Source organism: Cryptosporidium ryanae (genome assembly GCF_009792415.1).
Source record: "Cryptosporidium ryanae isolate 45019 chromosome Unknown contig_41, whole genome shotgun sequence".
Classification (NCBI taxonomy): Eukaryota; Apicomplexa; class Conoidasida; order Eucoccidiorida; family Cryptosporidiidae; genus Cryptosporidium; species Cryptosporidium ryanae.
Genome location: NW_027125491.1, coordinates 113,976 through 134,048, shown reverse-complemented (window position 1 = coordinate 134,048; position 20,073 = coordinate 113,976). Strand labels below are relative to the sequence as shown.

General features: G+C 33.0%; 10 protein-coding genes across 10 annotated transcripts; 5 read left to right on the top strand and 5 right to left on the bottom strand.

Annotated features, from left to right (window-relative positions):
• Positions 1-1,535: 1,535 nt before the first annotated feature.
• On the top strand, positions 1,536-2,300 carry FG386_002358 (uncharacterized protein; the record flags this gene model as incomplete). The annotated part of the gene is made up of 1 exon (XM_067341720.1): positions 1,536-2,300. The coding sequence occupies one exon, from the start codon at positions 1,536-1,538 to the stop codon at positions 2,298-2,300; it is 765 nt and encodes a 254-aa protein (XP_067198999.1).
• Positions 2,301-3,924: 1,624 nt separating this feature from the next.
• Positions 3,925-5,955, top strand: FG386_002357 (myosin II heavy chain; the record flags this gene model as incomplete). Its single annotated transcript, XM_067341719.1, has 1 exon — positions 3,925-5,955. One exon carries the CDS (start codon positions 3,925-3,927, stop codon positions 5,953-5,955), a length of 2,031 nt encoding a protein of 676 aa, XP_067198998.1.
• A 725-nt stretch (positions 5,956-6,680) lies between these two features.
• Positions 6,681-7,289, top strand: FG386_002356 (centrin; the record flags this gene model as incomplete). Its single annotated transcript, XM_067341718.1, has 1 exon — positions 6,681-7,289. One exon carries the CDS (start codon positions 6,681-6,683, stop codon positions 7,287-7,289), a length of 609 nt encoding a protein of 202 aa, XP_067198997.1.
• Positions 7,290-7,464: 175 nt separating this feature from the next.
• On the bottom strand, positions 7,465-8,418 carry FG386_002355 (uncharacterized protein; the record flags this gene model as incomplete). The annotated part of the gene is made up of 1 exon (XM_067341717.1): positions 7,465-8,418. One exon carries the CDS (start codon positions 8,416-8,418, stop codon positions 7,465-7,467), a length of 954 nt encoding a protein of 317 aa, XP_067198996.1.
• A 415-nt stretch (positions 8,419-8,833) lies between these two features.
• FG386_002354 (uncharacterized protein) lies at positions 8,834-10,023 on the bottom strand (the record flags this gene model as incomplete). Its single annotated transcript, XM_067341716.1, has 2 exons — positions 8,834-8,951; positions 9,737-10,023. The coding sequence occupies 2 exons, from the start codon at positions 10,021-10,023 to the stop codon at positions 8,834-8,836; spliced, it is 405 nt and encodes a 134-aa protein (XP_067198995.1).
• A 630-nt stretch (positions 10,024-10,653) lies between these two features.
• On the bottom strand, positions 10,654-12,144 carry FG386_002352 (uncharacterized protein; the record flags this gene model as incomplete). The annotated part of the gene is made up of 1 exon (XM_067341714.1): positions 10,654-12,144. One exon carries the CDS (start codon positions 12,142-12,144, stop codon positions 10,654-10,656), a length of 1,491 nt encoding a protein of 496 aa, XP_067198993.1.
• A 435-nt stretch (positions 12,145-12,579) lies between these two features.
• Positions 12,580-13,815, top strand: FG386_002351 (coronin binding protein; the record flags this gene model as incomplete). The annotated part of the gene is made up of 1 exon (XM_067341713.1): positions 12,580-13,815. The coding sequence occupies one exon, from the start codon at positions 12,580-12,582 to the stop codon at positions 13,813-13,815; it is 1,236 nt and encodes a 411-aa protein (XP_067198992.1).
• A 984-nt stretch (positions 13,816-14,799) lies between these two features.
• Positions 14,800-15,663, top strand: FG386_002350 (uncharacterized protein; the record flags this gene model as incomplete). Its single annotated transcript, XM_067341712.1, has 1 exon — positions 14,800-15,663. The coding sequence occupies one exon, from the start codon at positions 14,800-14,802 to the stop codon at positions 15,661-15,663; it is 864 nt and encodes a 287-aa protein (XP_067198991.1).
• A 1,108-nt stretch (positions 15,664-16,771) lies between these two features.
• Positions 16,772-18,199, bottom strand: FG386_002349 (uncharacterized protein; the record flags this gene model as incomplete). The annotated part of the gene is made up of 1 exon (XM_067341711.1): positions 16,772-18,199. The coding sequence occupies one exon, from the start codon at positions 18,197-18,199 to the stop codon at positions 16,772-16,774; it is 1,428 nt and encodes a 475-aa protein (XP_067198990.1).
• Positions 18,200-19,199: 1,000 nt separating this feature from the next.
• FG386_002348 (uncharacterized protein) lies at positions 19,200-19,571 on the bottom strand (the record flags this gene model as incomplete). The annotated part of the gene is made up of 1 exon (XM_067341710.1): positions 19,200-19,571. One exon carries the CDS (start codon positions 19,569-19,571, stop codon positions 19,200-19,202), a length of 372 nt encoding a protein of 123 aa, XP_067198989.1.
• Positions 19,572-20,073: the final 502 nt, after the last annotated feature.

The following is a 20,073-nucleotide window of genomic DNA, read 5'->3' as shown; positions in this document are numbered from 1 at the left end:
GACCCAATTTTTTTCAACTTAGTCTAACTTTATCTAAATTGCTTCTTTAATAGGAAATAACAAATGTATTGCAGTTGTTGAAGCGAACCTTACGTCACATGGCTTTTCTGAGATATTTCATTAATGTCTTGCAGAAAAAAGTCTGTTGCTTGGCTTGTGCTGTTGACTTTGATTCTTTGCAATGTTGAACTGGGGAAAATACAGGACGTTCGACGAGTTATGGCTAAGCTAGACATCAGGATAAATCAAAAATAAACTGAATTAGGAAACAAGGGCTAGACGCCAACATATTAGCGAATCTGGCCAATATTTTACTTCCCTCCGTACTGTGAAATCAACATTTAAAGGGTGAAGAACACTATGAATGAATAAAAACAAGGCGCTGATGTTATATGAAGCATCTCACTTCTGTACAATTACGACTCAACTTGGCAATCTTCTAATTAAAAGTAACCGTTGACTGTCCATTTACTGTTTCTTCACTGCCCTCATTTCTGTCCTTCATGTACTCCTTACCAACTGTATCCATTAGTTTCGTCCTAAATAACAAATTTGCAAATATGCTGTTTGCTTTTTAGCTATTTATCTACTAAAATGTTAAAGAAGGGAACCTACAGATACAAAGTGATATTCGCATAGGGAACAAGATATGAAAAAACTAAAAGTCGGAGTAAATATAACAGTAGCAATGAACCTTCATTCACGTTCATCTTCTTCTGTAAAAAAAAAAAACACCATCCACAATCCAAAAACCTTCTTTTAAATACCGAAATTAAAGGTCACGTTGCATTATTACCTGCAAGTATGGGTAAAGGCACATAAACGTCCAGGCATTGAACTATATTTAGGCGGTAACATACTTAAATTGTGGCGCTATCTTGAATGTGGTAACCAAAAAATGGCGAATAATAATTGAAAAAGTTACACTAACATGAGAGCAAGAAGTGTAGGCAAACCGAATAGAGTAAGTTTTATTGGAATTTAATGTCCACGTTTGTGGTTGAGGCACCGTTTCAAAGGTATTTTGATCCGTTGTTTAGCAGCTTAGGCGGTGGATTAGAATTAACAGTTGGTTTCCCACAGAAAATAAGGCACGAGCAGTGATGCGCCTAATGGGCGCATATTAGAGTTAGAGGGGAAATAGGCGGAAAACAAGCTAATAAGACGTAGAAATAGTTCACATTGTATTTATAACTAATAAAGTATACAAATAAATATAATTAGTGTGCAGGAAAGTATAGTCTCTAATAAGTTTATATATGTATATCATATCCATATCCTATATATTAAACGAAATAATTTACGTGGAAGGGAAAGACATATATGGTATGGGGAAAGTAAATGTTATTTATAAATAAGGGGAAAAGAATAAATAAATAAATAGATATTTAATTGGGGTGGGGGTGGGGGTAGGGGTATGTAAGTATTCAGTTGGGAAAAATAATAAGGTGCAATTACAAATTATTGTGCATATATTAAAGGTGTAAGCGAATTGATAATTATTAAAGGGATTATATAAATTGTTACTGGAAAAGATGAGCGAATCAATCAGTGCTAGAGAGTCGAATGTTTACATGGCCAAGTTGGCAGAACAAGCAGAACGTTATGACGAGATGGCGAAATACATGAAGGATGTAGTTGAATCAAGACAGGAGACAGAGGAGTTAACAGTTGAGGAAAGAAATTTGTTAAGCGTTGCTTACAAAAACGCAGTTGGATCGAGAAGGTCATCGTGGAGAATAATATCATCTGTTGAACAGAAAGAACACAGTAGAAACGCGGAAGATGCAAGTAAAATGTGTGGCAAATACAGAAGCAAGGTTGAGTCTGAATTAACAGATATTTGCAACGATATCTTAAATATGTTGGACAAGTACTTAATTCCAACAGCAACAAACGCAGACAGCAAGGTGTTTTACTTTAAGATGAAAGGAGACTACCACAGATATATTTCCGAGTTCTCAACAGGTGATGCCAAACAGAGCTCTGCGGAGGACGCACTCAAGGCATACAAGGACGCTACTGTTGTTGCTAAGGAATTGGAACCAACACATCCAATTAGACTTGGATTGGCCCTTAATTTTTCGGTATTCCACTATGAAATTTTAAGTGAGCCAAAGACTGCCATTGACATGGCAAAAGAAGCCTTTGAGACGGCAATTGAACAGCTGGACAAGCTCTCAGAGGATTGCTACAAGGACTCAACCCTTATTATGCAGCTTTTGAGAGACAATTTAACTCTGTGGACTGCAGATTTGGGGGCATCTGGAGACGCAGAAGGTGCTCCAGAGGCTTCTTAAATTCGTAATTGTTTGCCTACATTGCCAATAATGAGAAAGAAAGCGCTATACACCTTTTTGGTTTTATGAGTTCATTTTTTAATTCCCTTTCAAGGCTTAATTTAATGAAACTCAGCCTCCTTGGTAAATAGAATACCCACATGCTTTCATGCATCACGCACCGTTACCTTCTACAAAATTACTTTTATTCTACTTCGTTAATCAAGTGATATTTTACCGTGGCAATTTATGGGGTTGTGTTGTTAATGCGGATTTTATGTATTTATGAAGAGGACTTGGGAGTCGAACTATTTAGTGGCAGAGAAAGAACGTTTGGTCTGTGGGCAAGTGGAGGCCGGAATAGGGTATACTAAGGTTTTTCTCCCATGATACCAATAAATATCAGTCGGTAAATGAGTAAGATATTCAGCTATTATATTCAGTATTCAACTGAGTTTGCTTTGTAGATTAAGATTTATATTTGGGATTAACCACTCTCTCCATTAATCCTTTAATTCAGTCACCATATTGTTTTAGAGTTGCTCAGTGAACACGGTTTACGCACTACGTCTTTTATCATATACATTCACTCATCCGTTCCTCAAATTGCCGATTTGTATCTACCTTTTGCTTTCAAATAATTTGAGCCATTCTACATTTAAACGACTTTCGCGCCATCTTGATCATTACTGCGCCGCCGCTACTGCTTTGGGTGCTCGGATGAGATGCATTCATTGCCATTAGTCTGCTTTCTCGTATAAATGCCATTAGACTTAGTGCGCTTTTATTGAAGTTTGTTATAAATGTAAGTCCCCGTATTGTTCGTGCCGTCCTTGTTTCATTTGGACTCTCAGGGCTTTGAGATTCCCTTTCTCTAGGTTCGGCTGTGGCCAGGTCTCGTCTATATATCGCCTTTTTACAATCCTCTGCCTCTTGCTTACTCTGTTTTGGTTGGATTATCTTTTCCTTTTTAACACTGAAGCAGAAGCGGACGTTACGGACACTTCCTGAATCAACTCAGTTTGAGAGTTTCATTCTCCGCTGCTTGGTCAATGTGGGGGACATGTGCATGTCATTTTAAATTTATCCAATACCGGGGTATTTTTTTTGGTTTGCAACTACTTTTTAATTAATTGAAAAGATAATTAGAGTAAATTTAAAGTATTGTTAATATTTTAATTTGAGTGCTACTGATTTTTGTAGTTGATTTATTTGTTAAATACTTGGTTCTTTTACAGATTCTCGTTTTGCTTCACAAGTGTTTGATTTGCAGCAATTTAATTGGCCACATAAAATAAAAAGTCAGAGTAAAGACAATAAAAGGATAGAATTAATACATATATATATATATATATATATATATATATATTTCACTTATGAAAATTAAGGGTTGAATTCAAGTTTAGGTAAAAGGAAGGAGGGATTATATTCAGCGTTGTTACTGTACATTCTGTAATAACTTTAAATACAACAGGGGGAAACATTTTGTTTTGGTGTAACAAGTTATGCTTTTTTGAAATATACTTGAATGTTATTTTACTCAAACCGAAAAAGTTGACAAAAATTGGCTTTAATATACGTTAGGAGGGGTAATTTTTGCAATTTAAGTTACTCAAGTGCTTGTGTAGTAAATATAAAGGCGACAATGACTATTTATTCAGAAGAAAGGAATGAGGAAGATGTTTTAGATTCTGGGTTTTCTAATTCATCAATAAATAATTTAAATTCAGGAATTGGAGTGGGGGTTTCAGTGGTTAGAAAAAAGACAAGGAAAGCGATAAGACCGGGGGTAATTGAAAACAATAGCATTAATACAGCAAGTAAGGGCCTTTCAAGGCCATCAATAATAAACAGAACCGAAAGTGTGACTGTCTCAAATACAAACAGAAATTCAGTAAAGAAAATAGACTCGCAATTTAATACAATTAAAAGAAAACAAAATAACCTTGGTGAGGCGTGTTTAAAGAGCGAGTCACAAATAAGAAGTAGCGTTGTTAGAAAAAGTTTTAAGGAGGATAATGAAAATGATTCTAACAGAGATACATGTTCCGCAGAAATGTTGAGTGAGAACGAGAATAAGTTAAGGGACCTCAATAATGACGATTTAGGCAACAATGACCATGAGGATAAACAGGAAAATACATGTCCATTTTTGGTTGGGTCTGGGTCAGAAGCTTCTTATGAAAAGAGCAGCGAAGCAAATATAGTAAATGTTGAATACAGATATAAGAATATCGATATTTTTGACATAATAAATGATAAATGTCTGCTGGAAATGGTGTCTGAAATGAGCATTCACGATTGTAGTGAAGGTTCATTAATTTATCGCTTAAGCAATGATATAGACGAATTATCAAAGTACTTTACGAACATGATAGGCAAATTGGAAACCTTTGGTTTGAACATTCAGAGCAAATTGGAAAGATTGGAGGGTGAATTGGAGGTAGATAACAATGTAAAAAGCTGTGTATTTGAAAATGAGATAGCGAAACAAGGCAACGAATTTGATAATAATTATAATGACGTTAGATACAAAAAGTATAATTATTTATTGGAAGTAAAAAATAGGCTATTAAAAGAGCTTTCAGAGGTTGAAAAAGAATTGATTGAAGAGCAAGTAAGGATAAACAAGGAGGAGAGTGAAAGATTGATAAGGATTGAGTCATACAAAAGTAAGAAGAAGGTATACAAAGATGAATTGACGAGTTTAACGGTAATTATATGTTGGATAGAGGACAGTCTGCAGAATTACATTTACCCACTGCAGAAAAAACAAATGGAGTACAAACAAGAATTGAGTAGAGAAAGAGAGGTGTTATCGCTAATAAAAGAGGAATTATCTAAAATAGAGAAGCAAGAAAAAATAGTTTTTGATAAAGTAAGGGAGATTCAGGATTCAAAAAGGTACATTGGTGAGGAAAAGGAGCTATTACAAGAACAGATTCGTATATCTAAGAATTCTAAAACCGAGAAAATAAGAAATGGTAATTTCAAAGAGGCATCGTTGATTACTCAAACAATAAATGTATTAGAAAAAGAAGTTTCCCAGATAGAGGAAAACTATTTGAATATTTTGAATCAAGAGAAAGAGTTTATCGAGAAGATAGATAGAATAAAAAGGAACTACAATAACGAACTTAAAAGAATGGATGAGTGCAGGAAGGAATTGATACTAAGCAGAAAATTCAAAAGGGGTGAATTGAGAGAAAAGCTTTATGAATTAAGAAATTGTGAGTTTTCAATTAATAATAGTGTTAATTTTTTAAATACTGAAGGCAAAAATGAACACGGAACAAAATCAAATAACGACGCCAACAATTCTGATTACATTAGCAGCAATGTCCAGGATTACCCCGATAGCATTACTAAGATTTTTGAAAATTTGTCTAGTCAGTTCAAAAGTCAAACTAATTCTGTATTAGGTTATGAAATAGCTTTGCTTGAAAGTCAGGAAAACGAAGATGACGCTACTTTGTGTTTGCTCGAATATGATCAAGAAAAAACTAATGAAAAACAAGTTGATGAGAATCAAGTCATTCATAGTCATGACGATAATAAAAATGATATCATCAAAGAAACAGACAATACAAAACTAAGTTTATCTCTAAATACAACAAATCTCAATGAAAAAGAGGTAAATGAAAATTTACAAACTCCCAACGAAAAGGAACAATAGTGTTTTTATTGTTTACTTATAATCTTGAAGTTTATTTAAGTGTATAAATCTTGTAAATTCGCCTCTTAGTTTTCTCTGTCACAAATACTTAAATTCTCACTATTCATCCCAAAATACAACTTTAACGCCAATATCAAACATGCAATATGTATAATAAACAACGCATAACCATTCACACTTGTTTTGGGCGTTAAACAAATCAAAAGGAACGTTTTCTGGAAACAAAGTCCATATTTGTCAAATCAAATACTATACTTTGCCCCTTTTCATTTGAAAACCTAATATGCCTCTTTATTATCTAATTACACAAACATGCATTTACACTTTTAATGGCGCCAAAAGCTATAGTGATTTAATTAGAGTAATAAAAATATACGAAAAAATTTGTGGGTTGTCTATTTTTTTTTTATATTAGTTCCGAACAGTTTATTCGATCTTACTTTAAACGGAATTTTATATATTTATCAAAATTTTACGGGTTTATTCGGTTGAAGTTGTTTCTCCTGAATAAAGAGGGATAACGTATATTTGTGAATAGACGGGAAATAATAGCAACAATAGTACCAGTTTAAAGTGTCAATAATCTATACCTGCAGACCCCATTTGAAAGAGCGAAATTTGATTTTCCTTAAACTGCAGGTTAATAGGACCAATCAACTGTGAGAGCTGCAGGAAAAAGGAGGAGAGTAGGCATTTAACTCTTTTAGAATTCCTGTGATGCAAGCATGAAAAGCACGAGGTCACGTCCCGCATCTAGCTCATCTGTAGGCATAGGAAATGTGGGTGGTTTGAGTTTTGGGATTGGAGGAAGCAATAGCAATTTGGGTGCTGTGATGAGTGGAGTGGGAAGCGGCGTTCATAACACGAATTCAATATCAAAAAGAACGGAACTATCCGAACAACAAAAGTTGGAAATAAAAGAAGCTTTTGAATTGTTTGATGGGGATTCAATAGGTTACATTGATATAAAAGAAGTCAAAGTCGCAATGAGAGCTTTGGGATTCGAACCTAAGAAGGAGGAACTAAAGAAATTAAGTTCAAATTTGGAATCTAATAATGGCATGGTGAGCTATAACGAATTTTACGATTTGGTTGAAACAAAAATACTTCAAAGAGATCCAAGAGAAGAAATAATTAAGGCGTTTAAGTTATTTGATGATGACGGAACAGGGAAAATTTCGTTCAAAAACTTAAAAAGAGTAGCAAAAGAATTGGGAGAAAATATTTCTGATGAAGAAATACAAGAAATGATCGACGAGGCAGATAGAGACGGCGATGGGGAAATAAATCAAGAAGAATTCATTCGTATTATGAGAAAAACAAATTTGTTCTAATGTATTATTGCTATTTTTGTTAATTATAGTGATGATAGAAAAATCAGTTTAACTATTTAAAACTAGAGCTTATATATATCGCGTAAATTGTTGAAAAAACTCGCTTGTAGCTCTTAAATTGAATAGTGTTAAAAGTAGCTACACACCTATAATTAGTCAGTATTAAAATACGAACTTATTTATTTCCTTGTATATTTACAATGCTGTGTATTTGATTTCTGCATATCGGACAGTCGTGTGCTTTTTTAAGTAGTATCTTGCTGCAATCGGAACAAAGACATGCATGTCTGCAGGGCAAAAGTATTGTTTCCCTGTTATTTGTCAGACAAACAACACATAATTCTGACTCATGTTCACCTTGGTTATTCTTTTTGTCTTGGGATAGTTGTGAATTTGAACATTCTCTTGAACTGCAAGATAAACCATAAACATTCTGAATTTCAAAAGCCCTTCCTTTATATATAACACATTGTCTTCTAATCCCCACTTTGTTTTTGTTGGATTCAGTTCTGTTTAACTCAGATTCATTAAGTCGTTTGCAAAAGGTCAGTTGTGTTGTGTGGTCTGAATCTAGATTATTATAACCTTGTAAATGAGCCTTATCCTGTTCGTTAATAGATCCTTTGCTTTGTTGGGACATAACTGATTTTTTAGCCTTTTGCCTACAGTTTTCGACAGAAACAGGTTTTATTTCCAATACAAATTCTTCTGAAAGCTTTACGTCCCTTAAATTCAATGATATATTTTCCCTCAGCGACTTAAGTACTTCTTTTTCGTAAATGGGGTTGGTACTCAAAACTATATTTTCGTCCAAAGTTAAAGTTTCATTATTGTATATTTTTAAAACTGAATCCTTAATGCAGTCATATTCAAATACCAACTTATTTTCTGTAGGAAAGTAGCATATTGTTCGCCCATTTATATGACAAAGATTTTGTATTGCTCTTGATTTTTTTATATTGATAAATCTCCTGTCCTGGTTATAGAATTCGCCGTTTGGCAAGTATCTGCCTTCAGAAACATTGCTTAGTATGTATTCTTGATTGCTTCTATCCACTACTATTGTTCTTTGTTCTCTTATTGGGTGATTTTCTGCGTTGCTCCTAGAGCCACTTAATATGTTACCCATTTTAACAAGCAAATCTCAATTTAATGAGGAGCTCTCCCGAAAGTTTTGATCTGGCTTTTTCAAAACGAGTGTCACTCTGCCACATATAACATTACTGTTTTTAATTTATTCGCATAGCTCCGTTTGAAGCCTGCACTAGGCGCTCTTTTATTTTTTTTTTGTACCTATACCGGCATCTCATGCTCCAAATGCATGTATTTTGTGCACACAAAATGCCAGCCATGACCTCATACTAAAAAGGAAAACAAGTTTGACTCCGCTAAAGTTGCCTTCGCACTGGATGCAGTGGGAATGAACCCATAAAGTATGACAAAAAATAGGGAGAGAAGCAGAGGGTAAAAAAGAAGGAATTATCTAGAGAAAATAAATGTTTGTTTTATTCTCAACTATATTAAATAAAAGCAGATATTTTCGTTCATTTTTTGCTGGTCTTCCTGAGTAATTCATTAACTAAGAACTGTCTTTTCTTACGTGCAACTAGTAAAGCATGACGTTGGAAGTCTGTCATATTTGCCTTGAATATTTTTGCAGCACTAAAAAAAAAGTTAGTTTAAACTTAAAGGTGACGTTGCTGTTTAGATAACATATATGCAAATTAAATTTGGATTGTTTTGTTGTTTTGTATTCCTCAGATAAAGTATGGAAATGGCAACAAACAAGTGCGAATTCGCAATAGATGTGAATGCTTCGCATTTGCCAATACTAGTAAGTTGCTATTTTTTTGGTGTTGTATCATTCTGTTTGCTTTAACCCTATTATAAGAGCTTCTAGAAAAAGCATTTGTGTATCTTACATCTACTTGATGTTAAAACTAGTTTTGAGCTTTTCAGGTTACTGTTTGTATCAGGTTTGTTTGACGCAAACAAAACGCGAACACACCAGCAGTTCTGTAAGCAAATGCAAACACCAAAATATTAAGTATCTCCTTTGTACTCTAGTTGATTCTGTGCTTTTCAGTGACAGAAATAGTGTATTTGATTGAAAATGGGAGACAATCTTAAAGTATACATAAAGAGATCAGATAATATGAGTATTCATCATAATATAAAGTAATCACCGCTTGTTAATTAACATATTGGGATTACAATAATTAAGACGAACGAGACTTATTTTGGTATTATACATCATGCTCTCTTTAAGTGTAATTTCAAATAAAAACGGAGCACTATATCGAAAGGCACCATATAATATAACTCCAGTTATTCAATGGTGTTGGTACTTTCCTCAATTCCAGTTATATACTAACTATTATTTTTCGCCTTTTTACGGCATAACATGTCATCCTTTAAAACAGCAATATCGTTAAATTAAAACTTACCATTTTTTTCCGTACGAAGTACTGTTAAAACTTTGAATGCTTGTATCTTTTTCCAATATTTTCTTTACAGTACCTGTTCTGGCACCACGTGGAATTTTTGCCTTGAAGTCCGTCAAACATAATCTCTTTAATGGAATACTTTGACGAGAAACCTCAGTAGTTGGACCGTCTATTAAAACACGGTTTGTGTTAATAATGTCAACAATGAAACACATTTTTCCGGCGTCTGGACCATACTGAATTCTGCATAGACGACCTGGTTCCACGAAACGAGTAAATAACGTCATTTTTTGAGTAAATACTTTCCTTTGTCAAGTATCCGAATGAATAAATTTTCAAACGCGTTCTACGAATAACTAAGGACTAGAAGAACGATGATACTCTTTTTATATTAATATCAATTAAGGAAAATCGAAACCTGCCTTTATTCGTCTTCCTACGCGCTATATTGACCCTTATTTTGACATTAATTTTTTATGGATATATTTAATTTAATTATACTTTAAATAAGTAGACTATTTATTATTTCATGCTAACTTTTTAATTTATCTCGCCCAATAAAAAACAGATAATTTACAATTAATCACTCAACTTATATATTAATAAATAATTGTCTCAAGACGAGACAAGTTGTAGGCGCCATATCTTTGTGCGGTGCCATCACAATATCGAATTTCATTCATACTAGTGAAAAGAAGCGGCAAAAGCTGAGATCCAAAAATTCGTAATAGCAAAAATGGTTCAAATAAAATAGTTTGTCATGATGTATTGAATTTAGTGTAAAGCTAATTTTTACAGGACAAGTCAATATGAATGTTGCATTTGCAGTGTTAGTTATGAGAGCAAAATTTAATCGTAATTATGCGGTTTGCTAAGATTCGATTAAAAGATTTCCTTTAAATTTTGATTGGTCTTTCTCATACGGTTTTGTGATTAGATGATAAAATCTTGCATCTAACACAATAAATGCCATTAAAGGCATTGAATACAACGTGACCACTCTTGGAAACGAAAATGTTCACGGGCCAAACCCACTTAAATTGGTACCTTTGTGGTATGATATTATATATATTGTATATAATTTCTCCCTTTTTGCTGTAAATTATGAGTCTGCTTTTCTCGGTTAAGGCAACCAGATAATCTGAGTTGCTAGTTGAAACGGCAGTATAGTTGTTGTCTGGCGACTTAACAATAAAGTTGTTCTTGGAATACGTAATGTAATCACAATTGTTAATGCAATTGCCGGTGTTAGAAGTTATATAGGAAACAGAGACTTTAGCAATTAGATGATTTGATATCAATATAATAATTGAATTTTGATTCCAAAATTTAGCGTTTGAAACATTATATATGGATTTATACTTGAGTAGCTTTTTTTTGTTAAAATTCGACATTAAAAAGACAGTTGAGTAGTTGTATTTATATTGAATTTTATCATTATTGGTCCTTTTGTACTCAGTTGAAGAATTAAATGTCAGCTCACTTATTATATTTCTGTTTACCAGAAAGTGTGGTTTGTTTGGAAAATTTAACAAATACTTTAGTGGTTTATTTAACAAAGGGCTGATTTCCCCACCTTTAATTCCAAATTCAGTGCTATTTAGGTCAAATATTTGAAGCGAACATAGATTGTAATAATCAAGTCTGTCCGGTGACCTTTCTACAATTAGAAGCTGGTTAAGAACGTGATCGTAATCTAATATAACGAGCTCTTTATCTGGAATAAAATAATTGCATGGTCTCAGTGCAATTTCTTCACAAATTTCATTTTCCTTTTTAAAACTAAAACCCAAATACGAATTAACTACGGACGAAATTAGGAACAGAGGAAGTGACTCATTTAAATTATCTTTTCTTAACTCTGATTTTTTTAATTCTCCAACACTATCAGAATTGTCTTTAGTGTTGTAATTTCTTATTGATTTATTTTTTTCTCCAACAAATATATTAGATCTAACCTCTGTAATCTGACAATGTGCCTCTTGCGAGATTGAAAAGTCATCCATTATAGGAACAATAGGAGAATTCTGTTCCTTGAATGAATTAATTTTTGATTTAAATGATGCTCCCAAAAGAAGTTCAACTTCACTTTTACATTTAAACTCATAGTTTACGTTGTTTTCTAACACTGAAAATTCATTAAAACAATTATCGTTTTTTTTGCACAGACTTGAATCATTTTCTTTTGAAGTCACATTTATGTATCTAATTGGATAAGGGGGGTTAACCAAAAATTCACACTTTTCAAAATAGTCTCGACCATTTAGTTTTAATTTATATATAAAACCGTTATAAGTTCCCACGTAAAGCGTATTCCCACTATAGTTAATACTAGATACGGGATTTTGATGTGGGATTTTTAAAATCAACTTTCTGTTAGTGTTTAATCTAGAATGTCTCAATCCCATTTTTGTGTCAATGTTGTTTAACAGGTGCTGTTCTCATCTGGTTCAACTAAGCATGCAAACGTTAATCAAGTAATTATAGCTCTATATGTTTTAAACATTTAAAGTGAGGGGCCGAATTGAACACAAATACACACATTTAAGTCATACATAACTGGACAACCAATATAAACGAAATTGACTTTGTTAAATAAAATAAAATATTTTTGTTTGTGTCGAGTAACTTTGTGTTGTACTTGCAGACACACTTTGATTACATTCCTGGAAAGGCGCCAACTCCAGAAATGACACTTAATACCAGTCTGTAAACCTTTTAATGGCGCTAATAAATAGAAGTATGTTCTAAAGATATTGTTATATACGAGGTTTAGTGTAAGCCTCATAATTAAGTCAAGAGTTAACTGCTTAAAGAGCCGTTTGCAGAAATAAACGAGCAAAATGAACGGTAGTGGCTTGGCTTTGGGTGAAATTGTTACTCAGGATATAAGGCATAAAATAACACAAAAATTGCAAGAAATATTTGGGGACGATGATGTTTCTGTATTAACTGATTATATCTGTCACATGATCAATCATAATCAGACCAAGGAGCATATTACAAATGAGCTTAGAGAATTCTTGTCTGACGAAGCTGTCCAATTTGGGGAGTGGGTTTCTCAGTTGGTAAATAGTATTAATGACGTCAAAAGGCAAACTAATGCAGGCGCAGGAAGGCCTTTGGATAATGTTGGAAAGTCAAGCAACGTGAATGTTAGAGTTACAAATTCAGAAAAGTCTTCATTTGGGGATTCATCAATACAAGGAAATGCAATTAATAACAGACGTGTTAAATATAACAATGACCAAAACAATGATTCTCTGGACATCGCGATTTCTAATGCTATTAAGAGTGGGGAGTCGAATTCAGCTAATTCGAAAATTGGAATTGGAAAACAAAAACAATTTCCTTTTCAAACATCAGTTAAGGGTGATTTGGGAAGGGGACAACATTATTCTATGGCTAATTCCTCCTCAAATCAAGATTTTTCTACAGGGCCTTTGATTTATACTGGAAATCATAGTAAACAAACAAGAGTTAACTATAGAAATACACCTTACATGAGAACAAACACTTTTTCTGGACCTGGAACGTTTCCCTTGTCAATGTCTTGTTCAGGAATTGGAAATACGTCTTCTGTAACAACACATCAAATGGCAAATAAAGTTAAGATTAGATGCAAAAATTGGCCAAATTGTGACAAAGGTGATAACTGCTTTTATATTCACCCAAGTGAAGCCTGCAAAGCCTGGCCTTTGTGTTCTTATGGTCCTGCTTGTTTTTATATTCATCCTTCAGTTCCCTGTAGATTTGGGCTTGCTTGTTACAATTCTATTTGCAACTACAACCATCCAGTTGGTTGGGATCCATATCACAACGAGGTTCCTGTATTTAAATATGGTGGTTATAAAAACTCTTCACTTATAATTAATAATTCAAATTCTTCGTCTTTCAACAACGGTTCTGCAAACAGCAATAGATCTGAGCAAACAAATAAAGATGAAATAGGAGACGCTAGTATGAATGTTGAGGCTACTGATTTCTCAAATAATAGAATGAATGACTCAATTCATTCCGCCATTGACGGAACTGGAATTCAAGGCAACAATATAGGAAATGTAAACATTCAACTTTAATTAGTGTGTTTTGCTTACTTATTAACTTGGGTTTAGATATATTAATCTATATAATAATATGTATTTAATGCAATTACTACTGTTCTATTAATCATATATTCTTATTTCACTCCTGTTTCAACCCCATATTCATTTTAGTGTTCGACAAGAAAAAATGCAGTATTGAGAAGAGGATAAATTTAAAAATGGCTAAATTAAAATATATAATTTAATGCGGATATTGACTAAATAATGCAACCTTATTATTTATTCTAATTAAATACCTGTGTTGCGTACTTACCTGTTAAAATCAAGCTACTTTGTTCATTTTTTTTGATTGAATTAAAGTGCCTAGGTTTATTTAAGTGTGTGCATACGTGTAGTATTTTTTTTTACAGGATTCCCCACATTACCTTTTCTTGGTGCAATAATTCTAGTTTCCAGATTTGTTGCATTGTTATATGCTATTTATGTCTAAAAAATACATGTAGAGTTTTAATTGATTGTTTTTATGATCATCCCGAATATATATGTGGAAGATAAGTTACATTACTTATTAATACCTAGACATAGATAACACTATTCGATTGTGATCATCTTACCTTTGTATTACCCTTTCATTTATTCCTTTCCTCATTTTACTGAAACCCTAGGCAATATTAAAGTATAGATGATTATATTTAGGCGGGATTTATGACAAAAGTAAATTACCCCAAAAAAATATAGGCGTCTACTGCAGACAAGATTAAAATTCCATTTTTTTTTGCAGTAAAAGTGAATTAGTCAGTATTGTCAAAAAATTTGAAATAGACGATATAAAGGAGGGCAGTTTGTTGAACAAGGATTAGGTATATCCTATTTTCTGAGTTTATTGTTGTTATCTAGTACTTCAGTAGCAAGCTAAAGGTATTTAATATAAGAATACATAATATATAGTCGCTTATATGCAAACTAAGTATTAATATATAATACTTAATATTATTTTGAGCTGCATACATCTTGAAAATGCGAACTGTTTACACGGTGAATACAAGCAATAAGTTTGCAGCGTTAAGCAACAGTGATGAAGACGAAATAGAAATAGAGAAAAAACAAGAAAGAAACACATCTAGTGCAAAAGAAAATCCATCTTCTTTAATATACCCAAAGAACGAATCTTTGGCTAATGAAGGAGCGAATGCAGGTTTAAATTTGGATTCCAAACCTGGTTACAAAGAGGGTTCAAGAAGGGGTGGCACTATACATAGAGGTGGTAGAGGTGGTTTTAAAAGTAATCATGGAAGAACATTTGATAGAAGGGATGCTTCCGGAAAGGGTCACCGAGCCTCAAAACGCAACGAATCTGTTGAAGAAGGTGAGAAGGAACTTGAAAAGGGAGAAGAAGGCTATGGTAATATAGACAATAGCACAGACGTTGAAGGAAATAATGGTGATAATAAGCAGGAAAGGGAGTACAAGATAAGTTATGAGGAATATATGAAAATTTTAGACTCTAAAAAACTGGAAACACCAGCAACTGAGAAAGTAACGGCAAACACTACACATAAAGATCTAATAAAAGAAGGATTAACGGCTTATGTTCGTGATGACGACGACATTAATCAGAGATTTGGTAAAAACAGGGATCGTGCTTATAAAAGCAATCCAACAAACAAAAATGACAAGGGAATATTCAATTATTTTGAATTTGTAGACAAATATGGAGGAAGAGGCTCCTTTAATGGAAGCAGAAGAGGAGGGAACGGGTCAGGTGAACACCAAAGAAGAGGAAGAGCTCAACAAAGGAACTACAACGCAAATAAACTTCACGGGAAAAGGGAGGCTCCTGATGTTTCTGACACAAGAGCATTTCCAACATTGGGACAATGATTATTTGTCGCTTAATTAATACCTATTGAAATATATGCATAATTTTGTAAAATGGGGTCAATACAGAAATATGATAATTAAATAATTGGACTAATTTAACATTTCTTGTTTCTTTAGTTATCTTTTTCCTTTTATAATTGGTGAGATCGTTCATGAAAACTTTGGCATTATTGATATTTATCTATTGTTATATTTAAAATGTCAAAATGAAGTTCACTGATAGTAACCATAATATTAATTAGTTTGGTTACACATGTAATAAATATATGACTTTATATATTAATTCTTTATTGGATTTTTATTTGGAATGGACATTTTATTCGGTTTTTTATATAACTAACCTCTATATAGTAAATTTACATGTATATTATTTATTTATCTATTCCTCTGATTCTACATCAATAACTGGCCATGTCCGTATACGAATTTTAATTTAATCTGTAAATGCGAGAGAACGATTTAAATGGTAATTACAAATGTGTAATCTGATATTAATTTTAGAAATCAGTTAGGAGATCAGAAAGTGCGATAGATGAATATTACAAAAACACGTGTAAACTTGCTTTTACATTCACATTTAAGTGGGTATCACTCATTCTAAGTAAATAACACACAAAAAACGCAAATTGATGACTTCAAACGTCTTTTTTTTTAAACAAGTTAAGAGACAATGACGAGACAGAGGTGTCCTTTAATATTTACACATTTTTAAACCCTTTCTATGAATCTCGTCTTGAAGTTTTACTGCTTCATCTAAATGTCTCTTAAATAGCGAATATAGATAGTTGGTTTAAATTAATTTTAGTGTCTCCTGATAACGTAAATATAGTGAGATCGTCTTTATAAACCAAGCTGAATAAACGTTGTTTACAGTCAAAATTATCAGAAAATTTGAGACGAGTTTGCGAAACTAGAACATTTAATCAATTTAATAATACTAATAAAAAAATTAATTTTGCTTAAGTGGACTTGCATGTAAGCGCATGTAATATTATTAAAAACTTATTCAAATTATACATGATTAACGGAAAAATATTTAATGGTAAAAATAACTTTCATTTCGACTTAAATTCAGGAATATAATACAATATTTATATGTATTTGCTGTTCACAAAAACAGGTGATTAAAAACTTCTCTTTGCGTAATTACACCGTCATAGGAAATTTTACTTCCTTCATTTTGGTGAGAATATACAAAAATAACGTCCTTTTGATCAAGGTTGTATTGACATAAAACACTCAACAAAGTTTGTACACGCGTTCTGCTTTCTATACAAAGTAACTTATCTTTGATATTTGAAATATTTTCAATTATAGGTAAATTACCATTTTCAATTAGAAGGCCCATTGTATCCGCAGATATCACAATACTGGTCAGTCTTCTGAAACATTTTGTATTTACGATATTTGAAATTTGAAATGAAACATCATTTTTTTCTCTAGATATTAATTCTGATAAATTTATATAACCAATTATGGTACTGCCATTGAATTTTTGTTTACGGTCTGAGCTACACATATGACCCTCGGAGTCGCAGGTGTCATCTGTATTTGGTGAATGAATAAGAATTTCCCCGGAAAAATTACTGTCTTCTGTCTCAGAGTTCATTTTATTACTGCTCATTTCGAGGACAATCACATCATGTCTAACAGGAAAACAATTTTGGTTTGGGTAATGAGTTAAGTTATTCGTGTAAAAGTTGGAGACTCTATTTTGCGTCTGAATAGCGTGAGAATGATGATTAGAATCGCAAAAACAATCACTACAGTTAATGTTGTCGCATTTTGCACAATTATTATCTAAACGATGTTCATTGTCCAAAACATAAACTCTTGTTATGCCATTATTTACATACCAATTAAGAGTGGAGTAATCTACGTTTGAATTAACGTTTACTGTTGGGAATTCATTTATTGAGGACACTATATTGGATAGGTTGCACTGCGAGAACAATATTCTGTTTATCAACTTGAGTTCGTTAGCAGTTATAACGCCTTTCATGGAATGATATTCGAGCAAAGTTAAAAGTTCTTCTTTGTTGTACAATTTTTCGCTGTTTTTTCCAACAACTTTATCTAGTACAAAAGAAATAGGCCTCAGTATTGGATAAAGTGTTACTTGTATTAATCTAATAAACGGAGAAAAAAATCCACCTATGTAAAGTCCGTATCTTGAACATATAGCTTGCGGTATAATCTCACCTAATATCAATATAAGTATCGTCGAAACAGTGAAGCCTAGCCAACCAGAAGTTAGTTCAGAAATTAAGATAGAGAGACCGGTATTAACCGTTACATTACCAAACAGCAAAGTAACTAAAAGCAAATTGCCATCCAATCTCAAAGGCAGCAGTTTTTTTGCGTAGTATCCGCTCCACTTTTTCTCCTTGTCACTTGACACCGATGCTACTTTTAAATACAATAAATCCTGAGTCATCATTCCCAATGTTAAACCTGAGAAAACTGCTGAACCTACTGAAAGGAGAAATGAAATAAATATCAATACTGATAGTGGCAACTCAAGTATTGCATACATCTTTTACTAAAAAACGCTCGACTCCATACATTTACGTATAGTGACATAAATATAGTGGACTCTCTGTTATTTGTCGTCAGGTGTACTTATAACATGCACTCACTATGTTAAATGAGCGATATTATACCTCAAAAAATATCATAGAATTCAACCTCATCTAAAAACTTGAAAAACTATGTTAAGAAAACCTAGTAAGAAGTATATATTCCGCTGTGTGTGTAACTAATGACGAAACAAATTTCTATTCTTTAAACCTGTTATCAGAGTATTCAGTTAAACGTTAGCTGATTAATTTACATTCAGGGCAGCGGCGGCGCCAATTATTTATTTTCAAAATTTTATGTTTAGTGTTATGTACAAGTATGGTAGAGTAGTCCTCTGGAGCCCGCCCGCCCCTCTTTATTTATCCACCGGACAAATTTAAAATAATTTTAAGATGCAACTAATTTAGGAATTGTTTATGCAAAAGTTTGATGCAGATAGAGACCTTGTATATTTCTGTGCATTTTGAGTCTTATGCGATTTGAGATCGTGTCTGAATGCGTTTTTACCTTGACTGACTAGTTCTTGTATATGTGGTTGCCAGAAACCTGAGTTGCTCTGGTTTAACTTTTGAGATCTTAGGTGAAAACAGATGTAAATTGGGGAAAAGAGTCAAAAACATTTGTCAGAATAGATTTAGTTTAATATAAGAATTTAAAGACCGAATCGCGACAAATGCAATTAGAAACAGTTTGTATGCGGGCCGGGATTGTCGTTGTCTTTATTGCCGTTATATTTTTCCTCATATTGTTCTAGGGTGTTTCCGTCCGAGTCCAAAAATGACTAAATGTAGAGATACGCCCTTTCTAAACCACAACCCACAGTCGATTGTATTAGAGTATGACGACTGAGAGCAATGAAAATAACTGAAGTATTGATTTTTGGGTGTTTTAATGCACTTTTCAACAATATCATTGAGGTTATATATAGGTTATTATTATTTTTGGATTTTTTGCAACTAATTTATTAAAAGTGAGGAATTAATGCTAGAGGAGTTTCGCTGAAAACCTACCTGATTAGACTTTTCAACAAGTGTGTTTTTGAGACTGTCAAATGTTTTATTTACACTATCAATTTCAGCTGTAATATACTCAAGTCTTTTGGACACTGTACTTTTCGCTTCATCTAAGGACTGCTTAATCATAACGCTTCCTATTAGTTTGTAAATAACTGCATCGTTGTCTAGAAGTTCAAGCTCTTTTTCCACCATTTGATTCTCGCTTTCTTGTGCAATTAGGATTCGTCTTCTTTCATTGACTTTTTCCAGCTTTCTTTGGGTATCAAAAAATTCTTTTGTGATCAAGTCTTTTTCACTGTTATTTGACAACATTTTGTTTCCTGTTTCAAAGTGACTCAGTGACCAAAACCGTTATAGCCTGTTTAAGCTATTTTATTCTACTGTCCATGGGAAGCGCTGTCTTTAATGTGGTTTGGCCTCGGACTGTATTGCTTCTTTAAATACGCAGCCAATATGTAAGACTGTATATTTAAAATACTCCGCTTTGCTTTTTGTACTAAGGGCTAATATCACTTCGGCGCGCAAGTGCTGAGTTATGTTAAATTTGTGTCGAATATATTTAAATATTTATAGGGTACCTGAAATAAAGAGGGCAAACATAAATTACGGGTGGTATAAAAATAAAGGCTACAAAATTAGAATTTTTCCTTTAAAATTAAAATATAATTTGGGCTTAAAGTAAAAGACAAAAATTTGAGATTTGAGAAATATACATAATTTGAAGCCAGACGTTGATCGGAATAAGCGAATACTTCTTTTACTTTTAATTTGAAGAGGGAACAAAAGGCCAAGGAAGCTACTTCGTTTTTTATTG